Source organism: Mastigoproctus giganteus, chromosome 4 (assembly GCF_048544385.1).
Source record: "Mastigoproctus giganteus isolate SK-2022 chromosome 4, ASM4854438v1, whole genome shotgun sequence".
Taxonomy (NCBI): domain Eukaryota; kingdom Metazoa; phylum Arthropoda; class Arachnida; order Uropygi; family Thelyphonidae; genus Mastigoproctus; species Mastigoproctus giganteus.
The window spans coordinates 150,768,270-150,783,509 of record NC_143578.1 but is presented as its reverse complement, the minus strand read 5'-3'; the positions used below and the strand labels follow the sequence as shown (position 1 = coordinate 150,783,509).

General features: G+C 36.8%; 1 protein-coding gene across 1 annotated transcript in view; it reads left to right on the top strand.

Annotated features, from left to right (window-relative positions):
* Nucleotides 1-15,240, top strand: part of LOC150087120 (twitchin-like) — a 3,511,780-nt gene that overhangs the window by 79,047 nt on the left and 3,417,493 nt on the right. Inside the window, 1 exon segment of the mRNA XM_090372971.1 lies at nucleotides 15,003-15,165. Coding sequence (XP_090229097.1) covers nucleotides 15,003-15,165 — 163 coding nt within the window.

Sequence of the window (15,240 nt, the reverse complement as noted above, 5' to 3'; positions counted from 1 at the left end):
CCACATGGAAAGACTGTGAGAAGCATTTGGTCACAAATACTGTGGTCTATATTTTTGGACCACAGTATTTGTTCAGTTCATAAACCTAAATCTAAAAAAAACTGAAAAAAAATTCATGAACTGTAAAGTTATTTTACGAAAAAGTACATACAACGTTACTTTTAATTATTAGTAATTTTTTTTAAATCTTACGACGACCAAGGAACGTTTAGGGTAAAGGCTTTATTGATACTGGCGCTGCAGGACGTAATTGTACTTATGATAATGTTTTTTTCGTGTTAGATTTAGTTTTGCTAAGGTCAAAAAATTAAAAAAGTACAATGTAGGAGTCAATTCGACTCTCGCATAATATGATTCCTTTACTCTTACAAGGTTTTTCTACCTTGTTACGTTATTTGAAGGGATAACACACACACAAGAAATGAGCATCTCTCCAAGTTGTCAAGCGAGGCGCTGCAAAAGCTTATGGAAGTTGGCCGTCTGTACTTACTAATCTGTGGCTGGGACGCTGTGTGCTCTGTCGCTACAATATTACGAGACAACACACACGACACTCACCACCGGCGTCGACCACATGTTGCTGTCCCACGTGAGACCTTTATCTGGTCTCACGGGAGACTCGGGACACCAAACAACAGCAGCACTTGATAACCGTATTGTCTGTTGTCGAGATATTGTTATTTACACATCTTGCCGCAGTAATTATTCCACGTTCGAAGTCGGAAAGATCTCGATGCCATGCACACATACAGTTAAGATTTTAAAGGTACTGAAAATAATAACTTGTAACCTGTCACCTTTACTTGGTATTTCTCATGTCTGATTAAAACGAAGTACTTCATATGGTCACTTTCCTTACTGGCCACAAAAGTGTAGTTAAAATTATGGAAGAGATTTTTCCCTTCCACACATACATACTGACATACATTTCCCTTCCATCACACATACTAAGTGATCACTGAATTATGACCACCTACCTAATACTTCATAGGTTCAGCAGCTATCCGACCTGGCATTCATTCAACAAGATGTCGGAAGCGTTCGGGAGGTATGGCCAACCAAGTTGTGCGTAATGCGGTCAGCAATGCAGGTAATAGAGGTGATCGGTGGAGTTCGGAGGCCAATCGATATGCTGGAAGTCAGAACTGTGTTCCTCAAACCATTCCTGCACATTAAGTGCCCGATGGCTCGGCGCATTGTCATCTTGAAAGACGCATCGCCATTCGGGAAAAAGTGTAACACAGCAGGGTGTACACAGTCAGAAAGCAGTTGCCGATAGCGGAGACCACTGATACATTGTTCCACATAAACCAGCGGTCCAAGTTCCTGCCAGTGAAACATGCCCCACACCATACCTCCACCGGCCTGCACTTCTGATACCTCCACCGGCCTGCACTTTTGATACCATGCATGATGGATCAAGAGCCTCATGTTGTTGACGCCATATCCGTACACGGCCATTCACGGTGTCGAGTAAGGAGAGGATGCCGTAGGGGTCGTCTGCTGGTATAGCCCATACATGCCAGCCCATACGCATGGTCATGCCAGATGTTGTTCCGGGTTGGCCCATATTGTATTGGGTAGTCAACTCTTCAACAGTGCTGCGCTTGTACGAGTCGTCCGACCCGGCGCTTACCTCTAACATCAACCTTTTGCAGTTTTGCCGTTGGGTCGTCGTTTTACCATTTTGACGCCAGTCCTGGTACACTTCAACTACGGCGGCTCTCGAACACCCCACCACTTTAGCCGTTTGGGAAAGGCACCAGCTCGTCGAGCACCAACAATCTATCCTTTATCAAAGTCCGATAAATCTTTCCTTTTACCCATCACTCTCGGAATTTTTACTACCTACTCAACTACTGACACCTTATCTGTGCTACATAGATCGACTAACTCCGCAATCTAGTACCTCACGTGGTCAACGGGTCGCATTCAATTTTCATAGGGATGGTCATAATTCAGTGATCACTCAGTGTATAAGCTCTTGCTAAAAACTTAATGACAAAAATAATCGGTAATATAAATCCTTTCTATAAATAATTCACGTTTATTCTCTAAAATAACTGAATACAGAAAATGTAAATAAAATAAAACCTTTGTCCAAGGTTTCCACTACTAGGGAGATCCGCCAAAGCTTTACCAATATTCACAATGGATGACCCGACATCCTCATTCCATGCTGTCGGTCCTAGATTTCTTTACAGGTACAGTACCAGAGACTCCAAAAATGGCTCTTTGAAGAATCAGTTGCCTTACGCGTATTGCTCGAGGTGCAAACTTTGGCTGGTCCGCTCTCAACGTCACCTTGAGGGATAGTAGTCTTTATCATCGTAATATTGCCGTCCATTGTGCAACGAGTTCATTGTGGCTTCATGTTATCTATTTTCATGGAATGCTTCATTTGGCAAATATAGTACTGCTTATGCACTGCCGAGCTTTCAGTTATTATGGACATGCATTGTATCTTAGTAGAGTGCATACGAAAAATAATGGAGAGATATTTTAACTGCATTTTTTGGTCAAAGTAGGTAAAGTGGAAGATAGTACCAATATAATGTATTGCATTTTAACCAGACATGAAAATAACGAGTTACGAAGTTGACAGTTAAGTAACAAGTTATTATTTTCGATAATGATAATTTTTTTTTTAAAATCTCTGTAACATACATATAAGTTAGTGCAAATGCATCATGTCTATACTCAGTGAATTTACCGAAGTTATTATAGTGGCATCATTTCATTACTTCACAACGAGTTGCCTATTCAGTTATACTTTGAATAAGTAATGCTTCCTCAATGGAGAAGACTGTTGTTACTTAGTCTCAGTGGATACCACCAGCACCCATACGGCTGTTTCAGTGAATTTGGCCCTTCATTCACCATACCATCAGGGTCCCTATCCACCCGCCTATTAAGGGCCAAATAGCCCTGAAACGACCGTCTGGGTAGTGGTGGTGGTGGTGGTATCCACTGAGAATAAGTAACAATAGTCTAATCTATTGAGGAAGCGTACTTATTCAAAGTATAACCGAATGAGAATTCACTGTGAAGGTTTTGACAACATTGAGATTCACGTTACGTGAGTTCGAACTGATCCTTATATATATATATATATTTTTTTTTTACTCTTAGTAAAACTAAATCTAAACGAAAAACTTTGCCACAGTACTCCGTAGTCTTCCCCTAGACTGATGTACCTTTTTCTGTCATTACGTGATATGTTAATTTGGTTTTTTGTTGAAGTGAAACTTTAGACGCGACCCAGGCAGTTTTCACATGGGAGTAACCTGTGTCCGTGGATTGACAAAAATCGCCACGAAAATGCGACACGAAATGATTCATCTCTCCCCACCATTGTACCAGGCATGAGCGAAGCGGTGCTGTACATAGCATGACGCAATCAGTACCCCCCCCACAGCACGGACACGGTGCAACTCGCAGGCGTGTCGCGTTTACGTTTTAAATCGTTATATCTCAGTTTCTAGCAGTCCGATTTTAAAAATTCAAAAACCAAATTATTTCTTTTGTCATTCTATACCGTATTTAATAAAAAAATGGAAAAAAAAAATTCGGTGGTCGCACCGCCAGGGCGGTGCGACCACCGAAACCACCACCATTGAGTACAAAAGAGAGATCTGTAAAAATTTTACAATAAACTTGTAAAACAATTGTAAAATATTAAGCCACTGTAACATTGAAATAATGAACTTTTCAAAAGATTCTAAAGAAGTTTCACTTAACTTCCGCTATGCGTGCTCTGCACGCGCGCACACTTTTTTTTTCCTTATGTATTATTTTTATACATTATACATGCACTGTTTTGTCTATGGAATCTCCATTTCATACTCGTATATCAATGGCAATTTGCTGCGATAGATATAAAGATTACGTATTTATTTATTATCATACGTCATATTTAAGAAGTGGACATATACGAAGAATTGTTCCAAGCAGCTGTTATTTATTTAAAATAAATGCCATTCTCCGTTTTAAATAAATTATGTACAATATTCAATTATGTTCTACCGCGCCCGTATCGTGTAGACTTTTGTCCTAAACTTCTTTGGGTGGAGTAAGATTTAAAAAAAATAAATAAATAAAAATAATTAAAAAGAACTTGGTACTTTTCGTGAAATAGCTTATGATAAATTTAAGTAAACGTAATTTCTTTTGTTTAGATTAAAGAATAAAATCGTGGAAAAAACCACCGTGAAACGTATGATTTTTAGACTATCAGCAATAAATATTCTAAACGCTACACAATTGTTATTAGTGGTGGAACTGATCCCGGTGGTGAACCCAAATCGTTTGGTTTGGTTTATAAACGTCACGTAGAGGCCGTTGAGCAATTTTGCTGTGGAGAGGAGGACAAAATTTTTGCCTCTCGGGCCATTATTAAGCATGATGTGAGAATGAGCCCGTATGCGGTAACGAAAATTTCACATCCTAATTTTAAATGTGACACTGGTATTATCAGCTGCTAAAAAACAACTTCAATGAAGAAGAAAATTCCTTTACCCATCTTGGCGGTTTTTCGGATTTTAAAAAGTATCCTGGCATCGGAAAATATGCATGTGAATATCACATAAACAGGCTCGAAGACAGATCTCAACACAGAAATCGGAAATGTACCTGATTTATTTTGTTGTTGGGACTGTTTGGGTCCATTGTAATAATTGTCCTCTGGTTTTAATAAACTAATTAAATAATTCACGTGGTAAAGTGTCTTTACTAAACTTAGTAGTAATTTCGCGTAATGTCCTTCTGAAGTTTAATTTGTTCAAAGTAAATGTCATCAAAAAGTGATTTGGATAGATCCCGCAAGTTTCATGATTATAATTTTATGTAAGTCGTTCAATAACAATCTAAATATGATGAGGAATAAACCTTACCTAAATGGTAATGTAAATCCAAATTAAAAATCGCTCACTGCCGTCAAACAATTAAATAATTTACCATCAATGAATTATTTTGCGTGTTGAAACCGTTGCTTCGCTGTCACTGCCACATGGCAGGGTGCATTGTCCTTTTGGAAGCATGCCCGGGAACATCACCAAAAAATTTCTGCCAGCGCTCTTGGAACAGTTTTGAACACAAGATTCCTGTAGGAAGTGGCATGGAACTACTTTCAACTTCCTGCAGGGGGGCTGCGTGTAGTACACAAATGTTCCCCTCTACCCTACGATCAGTCCTTGACATTTTATTCTTTAAACACTACAGAATGGCGCCAGAGATGCACATGACTGTGAGACTAGTGATCCTTGATGTCACTCTCATAATCCACAACACCCAACCACATTTGTCAACAGTCCAGTTGGCTCTCTCTCTCTCTCCTCCCAAGCAGGACAACTTTTGGCATTGTTGAGTCTGATTCATGATTTACATTTTCTCAACCGTGAATACCCACTTTCTTTGTTACTTAGTATGTGGAAACGCTGGTGATGTCATTGCAGCAGTCGTTTCGTATGGTAACGAAATTCATTATAAATTCACGCAAATTTGCGGCAAGTCTGTCATGATCTTAATAGGTAGAGGATAAACTGAATAATGTACTTTGATAAAAAAAAAATCAAATGCCTACTAAACTTAATAGCAGTAATTAATGTATTCTTTAATTATATAGATAATCAGGCTAAGATTTAAGATAACTAATTGCATTTTAATAACTTCCATAACTCGTCTTTACTTGGCAGAGTTGATAGAACTAAAAACTGAATGGTTGTCGGATTCTTATGAGGAGGCGTCTTGCGTTTAGGCTGTGCGACGCCTGAATAAGAAAACTTGATTGTGAAAAAAATTTAACGTTCGGTTCGCATCACAGAGCGGAGGGATGAAGGGATTTTCTGTAGAGTATTTATTTTATTTATTTTTTTTTACCTTACTGCCCTTTTAGGCGGAGATAAGCATTAACGTCTATGCAAACCGTGCAGAAAGCGTGCAGTTAAATACGCAATAAAAATACTGATCCTTCATAACCTTGGTTACCTCGGTGCTTGTCATATACCCGCCCCGAAGCATCCTTCAGAGCTGCTATATTTTCTATTTTCACAATAAAATTAGGAACCTAATAGGAACGATAAATGTAATTTTTAGCAGTAACCTTTTATTTAAACAAAAAAAAGCCGATACTTCATGGTTACTTACAAAGCACAGCTACGAGGAGCTAAAGAAATCGAAGGAGAAACCAATGTTACAGGAAAGTCAATACAGGAGCGGGCGTGTGGCGCATTTCATACAGAAACACGAAGCCGTAAAGAATATTCTACAGTTATCTTCTTCAGTGATGCGGATGCATAATTTATATCATTTAATTCCCAATTACATTTAAAAACTGTAATTGGGAATTACTATTAAAAATCAATGATCCTCAAGAAGCACTGGACTGCTTTTACCAAATCATTAATGAAGTAACTAACAACCTTGTTCCATGCTATAGTGCTCCTGATCCAAATTACCCACACTGGTTCTCTAAGGAACTAAAATCCCTACTGGCAAAAACAAAAAACAAAAAATGCATAGCAGGTTTAAGACAAATAAGGAAATATGCCTTTACAATAAATATTCTTCCTTAAGAAGACAGGTTAAAATGACATTAAAACAGGACTACAACAAATACTTGTGCTTTGTCGAAAAAAGTCTTCGAGGCAAAAGATATGAAGCCTATATTCAGCTATTTCAAAGCAAAAAATCAAAATGCGGCTGTAAACACGCTAGATATTCTCGGTGATTTGTCATCTTTGTCTGAGGCAGACTACCTTGCTAGCAGCTTTGAAGAAATTTACAAAACAGATACAGCAGATGACGGGATGGAAGGTAACGAAAATTTTCCTCTCAACTACATTGATACACTAACAGCATTTGAAATCAACCAAGCAGAATTGTTGAGCACACCACAGTATGAAAAAGGACTTCACACGAGGCTCGGACGGTATCCCCACTGTCTTATGGAAAAAATGTGGAACCGCACTTGTAAAGCCATTACTTCTCTTAATAAAATTGGCATTCGAGAGTGGAATCTATAATCAACTGAAAAAGGCCTTTGTTACTCCTCTTTACAAAAAAGGAGACCCATCCTCACCCAATAATTACAGACCAGTTTGTCAACTGAATACACTCTCAAAGATAAATGAATCCATTGTAATGAAGCAGCTATTTAACTTTATGAAACTTAATTTGTCAGATCACTCAAACGGATTTATCAATGGTGGTTCCACCTGCACAGATATGATTTCGTTTGTCTCGAATATATCCCAGGCGCTTGACGAAAGAAAAAAGTCGACTCCATCTTCCTTGATTTAAGCAAAGCCTTCGACAAGGTAGTCCATCAGAGACTAATCAACAAACTGCATCACTATGGTCTCAGAGGACAGGCACTAAACTGGATTGAAAACTACTTGGAAGTAGAGAAATGTCCGTGACATTTAAAGGTAAAACCTCATATCCTTTTAAGCCTGAAATTGATCATCCTAAACGAAGCTCTTCAACGAGTTATTCAGTGGCTGAAGGAGAATAAAATGGCAGCCAATGAAAATAAGTGTGAGCTGATGAGCTTTGCTAATGCACACAAGAAAAACAAAATCTATGTTAGGCCAGCCCTAGAATTTGCCTCACAGGTCTGGTCCCCACATGTTGCTTACCAAAAATTAGAAATTGAAAATATTCAAAAAAGAGCAATCCAGTACGTTTTCTTTAAAAGTGGCCTTGAATACAATGAGAAATCCTACCAAGAGTGGTGTGTATTCTTTGGACTTGAAACGCTGGAAAAAAGAAGAGATAAAGCCGACTTACTCCTTCTTAACCAGCTGTTCAATGGTACCCTGAATTGCCCTCATCTCGTCTCACAAATAAATTTCAACGTACCGACAAGAGCGTGAAGAAACCATCCACTGCTGAAACCATCCTATGCGAGAACAAATTATGGATACTACAACTTCTACAACAGGACTGAAAGATCAATGAACAAAGCAAATGTGGAGATATTTGACACCCCCGGACACTGCAAGAGACAACTGAAATTGTTAACCTCATCCGTTACCTGACTTAAAATGGACTCTTCTTGCAAGTTCTAAGACTGATTGTGTAATGTGTGTGAAGAAATACCAGTGCTCTGCCTTACTCCTACCTGTTCACTTAAATAGGACGGATGATCCTACTTTTATTTTATCTTACATTTCAATTCATTAATCTTCTTATGTACATTTACTTCTCTCTTTACTTTGGAAATGTATACTCCAAGCTTCTGCTTTGTAGCTGCACCCTCAGGCACGTTTGATTGCTGTTTTGTAGCTGTTAATAATAATAATAATAATGAATTGTGAAGATACATTGGAGGATACTAAAATTAGCACTGACATAATTTTAACAGTTCAATTATTTCAATTTTTGGTTGGTAATACGCCTACTAGGAAGTATCGATAAGAGCAGTATCTTTTATATGGATTTTTATATGGCACCCTCTTGACCTATAACGTGGAGAAGAACAATAGGCCCTACCCACTTCATACTCATAATATGGAATGAGTGAGTGAGTAAGGAGAGGGAAGCTTAGAGTAGGGATGGCCGGCTTGCAGCATGTGTGCCACATCTCTATTTGGGAACAGTAGCGTAAAAAATTATACAACTGATTCAATCGATTTTAAAGATCATAAATAAAGATAAACGCATGCAGTTTAAATTTTGCTTTTATTGCCAGAAATTATGATCCGGGTTTCAATGTGACAGGAACTTATGGTTCATATTTACGGCCTTTTAGCGTAGTTAAGAAGGGGGAAGTTAGTGAGCTCCTCATGACATTGATGCTGTATGGACGAACATATGTTTGTTAATCTATATTAAATTCTATTTTATAAATAGAAAACTATTTTAATTTTTTTTATTACAAGGGCTTGGTGTAAACTACCTTTACTTATTACCATATATTTAGGCGCTGATCAGTAGACATGTACATTGTCTTATGGCGCCGATCAGTAAGGAGGGATGGAATTATTGATTCCAGTAGCTTCGGTGTCTGCCCATGGGTTGCACGCGAGGCATTTCCGACATAATATATGGCCAGCTGCTGGAAAAGGTTAACTACCCATAGCTTAGAGTATGACCCTGAGCCGTCCATTGTTGTATCCCTTACTATAGTGTAAATTATACAAACTGCTCTCCTAGCCATGACTTAATGAACTGCTTGTTTGAAATTGTTCGGAGAGGTAATCCGTTTCAATTTATAAATATTAGGCTGGATATATTAGAAATTATCAAAGTATCCCGCAAAGTAGTTATAGTTATTAAACTGAACCCGAGTTCGCATTCATCTGCCGAACAAAGCAATATTGAAATTGTTCTTAGTTTTTCTGGAACAAATTAACATTTTCACTAAAGTCGTTTAAGTCAAAATCTTTGAATTGCAAGAATTTCATCAACACTGTAAAGGCTGCAGGATCGGTTCTTCTCAAATAGTGCATTTCCTTGTTTTTATTCTTCTGGGTCTAGAGTAGAAATAATTATATCCTTTTAAGCAGTTTTTTTTATTATTCGAATCCGAGCAAAGTCTTTATTTTATCTTATGAATAAGCTGGTATTTTTTTCTCAGTTGCCAATTTGTGAACTAGAAAGATATTTTTAAATATTAATTTCTCATTGACTTAATATTTAGTTTTTCATGTGGTTATATCTTTAAAATTTTAAATTATTTTTGTTCTTTTCTTGAGTATTCATCTCTTGGGAGCGTGTTATTCAATGTTGATTAAAAACGTTTAAACTTCGAATGAGATTTTGAAATGGTAGTGAAGAGCTTCATAAGATGTCCATATAGCCTTTACTATCCTGAAACTACTACAAACCCGACTCATTCCAAGAACATGTCCTACACCAGCTGTTCTCAAACTTTTTCGTCAGCAGGCCAATATTGTGGGTTGGCCGCATATCGGGTTAATGCTGTGATTTCACTGATATGTATATTAATTACACAACATATATTAGAAAACAACGCTCTGAATAAATTTCGATATAATTGGCAAAAAATGTACATAAAATTAGCCAATTTTTACATGAAACCCTGAATGAAATTAAGCAACACAAAATTTTATGTTAATCGTAAAGCAAAATGAAAAACAATTAAAGGAACATTGATCACAAATTTAGATAATTGAAAATAATACAAAGAAATATTTATGAATTGTAGAAAAAAGTATAACAGTTACAAGAAAAAAGTATAAAATTTAATGTTTTTTAGCATGTCATTTATGGAATTGATTTTTGTTTGAGATTATTTCCATCAGTCTGGGTTCTAAAGGTGTTGTGCATACGTAAACATTTAAACTTCGAATGAGAGTTTAACTTCATCGAATTAACGGATAGACATGCGAGATGACTATCCGTTAATTTGGATTTTAATTTAGACTTTCTTCATCAAACTCTTATCACGATAAGATGCCTTTGCTTCGGTGCTCTCTTGTAGATTAATCAATTCCAGTTGAACATTTACAGGGGCGTTCTCTGGATCATATGAAAACGGATCTTGGAAAAATAATTGATTTTTTTCCATGATATTTAAAATCTAAGAAGCACCGGTCAAATTCTTCTAATTACGCGTTGAGTGATTTTGTTGTACTTTTCTGGCAGCAGAATATTTAAAACCTCAGCTGATTCATTCGAAAGAATCTATCTTCTTCAAAATGGAATAAATTGCTATTTACTAGTGTTTTTGAAGCAAACTTATTTTTCGGCTTGAAGCCTTCACATAATCAAGCCTTCACATAAGCCTTCACAGTATCCCTTCGCAAATATTTCCTATCTGCTCTTTAAACAATGGGCTTTCTGGGTTGTTTATGAAATATTTACTTTAAGCTAATGGAGAGGTATTGAATATATTAAATAAAACAAAAAAAATTAATTATTGACAATTAGTTATTTCTCATTTTTGAAAGGTAAATACTATTAAGAATTGTGTGAGACACACGCATTAACTCTGCGTTGTGAGAGACACGCATATTAACTGAAATTTAAGTAGAAAAGACACCAAAGAGTCACGTAAATTAGGACAATTTGTGTCCCAATCCGTGTTTTTTTATTATTTTTTTTTTTTTGAAATTTCATTATATATACATAAATAACGTTGACTGGTGTGTGTGTGTGTGTGTGTGTGTGTGCGCGCGCGTTTATAAATGAATATGGTAAAGTTTGTCGAGACACCGAACAATTCAATTTTCTGCTCTACTTTGACTATGTTCCTATTCCTCTTTGGAAATCATTTTCAAGTTTAAAGAAAATAGAAAATAATTAACGGTTTTTCACTGCTCTCCTATTTTCTGTTTTTCTTTAGACATAAAAAGGAGGACAGAAAATTGAGTAGTCGGGTGTCTCGTCATAAACTTGCAATTATATAATTATGTTATACTTAATGTAATTTATGTATATATGATTAAAATTTCCTCTATAAACTCACAACTTTGCAGCAATTTACATGCTCTTGATTGCCTTTTGTTATTTAATGCTAAAGAAAAAATACCACGTGATTTGATTTATAAATTTTACTTTCAGTACACACACTAAAGTACACACACTTTCACACTAAAGTACACACACTAAAGACTAAAGGTAGACATCCCAGGCAAGCAATTCCAACACTGAAATTCGATTGTTCTCTGGATTCTTACTGAATCCTGTCTGTCTACAGACCGATATAAGGGAGCATATCACGAATGCGTACTGAGCGTTAGAAGATTTGCTGAAAGCCTTAAGAGATTAATTCATTTGGAATCTGTTGGACTAAAGACAGAATTTCATACAGTTCAGAAACATGTAGCCCATTGTTTAGCCACTCGATTCCTCCACTTTTTTTCTTTATTAACATTTTTCATCATATTCTTTTCTTAGTACGAATATTAGACTAGGTACGGAACAGCACTATATGTTCGTTGCGTAATTTGAGATTTGTATTAAAGTCACGGCCTAGTCAAATTTTCTGAAAAAGTGCAATCATAATTTAATCCCTAAAAGCTTTATATTAAAAGATAAAACTTGAAAATCATTCTTTTCGCAGTCTGCATATAGTTAGCTATTTCGTTCGCCAGTAAAAGACCTGAAACCATCCATATCCTGTAATGGCAACAGTGGATAAAAATATTCTAATCCACATCAAACAGTTTGTCAGTTTCGAAGATTTTGAAAGTTTTCACAGATGATTAGCTACTAAACTTAATTTATTATGCAAAAATAAATCGCCATCCTTCGATCTTATTTCACAAATGTTCAGACAGGTGTTTCTTAGTAATAAATGTTCGGTATGCAGTTGGATAACAAAAAAAAAAAAAAAAAAAACCACTTCATCCATCCCTGCCCTCCACGAATTTGTCTCGTTCTTCCTTGAATTTATTCGAAACCATCCACTACCACAACAGATGGAAGCCAATTCCAACAATGGCCAAAGGCAAACTTCTGGACATCTATCCTACAACCATCCTTCCTCAACTTGAATTTACGCCTCCCTCATGTGTGTAGTCTCAACAAGAGGAAGAATGCCAATAACATTCAGCTTACTCAATTGATTCAAGGTTTAATCCTCAATCAGATCACACCGAAGGTGTCTAGTCTCCAGACACTGCAATTTGCAGAATTGAAGCCGTTCTACGTAAGAGTACCGTTTTGTTCACTTCACCAATTTGCGCCCGTTCCAGCAAAAAAAAAAAAAAAAAAAAAAAAAAACCTAAAGTGAGGCCCCCAGACCCGTATACGATACTCTAGATGCGACCTAACCATTGCGTTATGCAAAGGGATAATCACCACCTTATCCCTACTAGCAAAGTTTCTGTATATCATTGACAAAACCCCATGAGCTCTCCTGGCAGCACGTCTGTACTCCGAGAATTTCATATCTGACTGCACAATTATTCCCCCCCCCCTCATTCTCTTTCACTTTCTACTACCCTGACTGTAGTTCCACACAGTTGATAAGTTACTCTGAGATTACTGCTACCCATATGCAGTACTTTGCATTTGTCACAGTTAAACTTCACCTGCTATTTCTCGGCCCATCGACCTAATTTTTCTAAATTTTGTTGCACCAGAGGCTTATTCCAACAATCAACTACCCGATGGCTGAAGGCAAACTTGTCGTCATTACTATCGTTAACCACCCTGCCAACCTTTGTATAATATGAAAACTTTGAAATTAAACCTGATATACCTTCATCAATATCATTAATAAATATTGAATAATGGGCCCATTAGTCCACGAAGAGCAGTGTCCATTAATAACCACTCTCCGTCTTCTTCCACTTAACCATCCCTTTATCCACAGCAGTACCTTTCCCTTAATGCCACACTGCTCCAGTTTGTGCAGCAGTCTTTTATGTGCAACAGTATCAAAAGCCTTCCTGAAATCCAAGTACTGTATATGATATCAGAATTATTTTTTGCATCGCGTTCCTTGGTCACTGCTTCATAGTAACCTATCATATTGGTTAGACAAGGATGCCATTTAAGAAGTCCAAGCTGGTATAATTGCATTACTGTCCAGATGGTCTTGCATTACTTCTTTAACCAATCAATCCATTATTTTCCCTGGAACAGATATTGAATTGAAATTGAATGTAGTTCTTATCTTAATGTTTTCAATTCTTAGGCAAATCGATGGTATTGCACCGACTTTTGCAAAAAAGCCGGCAATCAGGCACGAGGATATTGGCCGCCGCCTTCTCTTCGAATGTTAATCATAGACGTTAATCTGAAAGGTTTGTAATTACTCATATCACTATTTGATCCCCCATTTATGAATTGGAGATAATTCGCGCATCTCTAGTCTATAGCGACCTCCCCTGAATCGAAGGATGCTCCCATAATTATGGCTAAGGGTTTGCTCACCTCCTTGGCTGTCTCCCTTAATATGATTGGATAGATCCCATCCACCCCAGGCTTTTTATGTTCATCTTGAACAATTTCTCTTCCACTTTGCTTTCAGTTATTACAAAGTCATTTACTCCCCGTTGGGAGTTGATGAACTTCTGACATCCCCTCCCTTAAAGAACTCGTGTATAAATGTAGATGCAAAATACCTATTCAATTTGTCTTCAACCTGAACAGGGTCATCAACAGTTAACCCATTGACATCAAGTGGCCCAATGTGATTCAACCCCTTCTACTGTTAATATAAGCATAGGAGTCTATGCTGGTTTTATTGGCATTCTTCGCCAGAGACTTCTCATAATCCACCTTAAGTTGCCTATTCTCCTTTGTGACTTTATTACAGGCTAATTTAGATCTACCATAGGCTTCTGTATCATTTAATAATTTATATGCATCTCATGCACTTTCCTTCTCTGCCACATGTCTCGATAGTTCATCTGACATCCGTTTAGGCTCTTTGAACAGTATTTCTTCTTTGAACAGAGTAATTGGTATGAAAATACTAGTAACTTCTTGATTACTTCTCTGATTGTTTCCCACTTAGAATTTGTTGTTGGTATGAATATCATCAGTAGGTCCTACTGCAACACTGCATAGAATTTAAAAACTGTCTGAGATTACTGTAGTCACCCTTCCGAAAGCAAAAAGCCTTTCCCTTTACAGTAGTTATGTCTTGTATTAAATTCCACATTAGTATACTGTGATCGCATGCTCAGCAATAATCATTTTTAATACTCAGATCCATATTTTCCACTCCACCTTGGAAAATACGAATCTGTGATAATATTTTCCACATGGTTCGCAATGATTTTTCCGCTTTCCGTTATAAACCTCAGCACTAGATATATCTTTTTAGAGTAAAAAATATCAGATCTTCATTCTTGTACAAGTTTTAATATTAAAATTATATTTCTTATGAAAGTTTTTATAATTTTTGGCATTTACAGTATTTTAAAGTTAATACAGTATAATCATCGAGAGGTTTATTTTTATATTTGTAACATGTACATTAATTATTTTTTATTATAAAAGATTTATGATTTCTGTTTTTAGATTATTAATGCAGTTCCTTTGAATGTAGTTCTTATCTTAATGTTTTCAATTCTTAGGCAAATCGATGGTATTGCACCGACTTTTGCAAAAAAGCCGGCAATCAGGCAAGAGGATGATGGCCGCCGTCTTCTCTTCGAATGTCGAATTCTTGCCGACCCCAAACCTGTAGTGTCATGGTACCATGATGGAACCCTAGTTGAAGCCAAGGGGCGACATAAGGTGAAGAGAATTGTTTTAACTTTAGGTTAAGAGTACCAAAGCATTTTTTTTTTTCGGATTCGTTATGGGCACTAT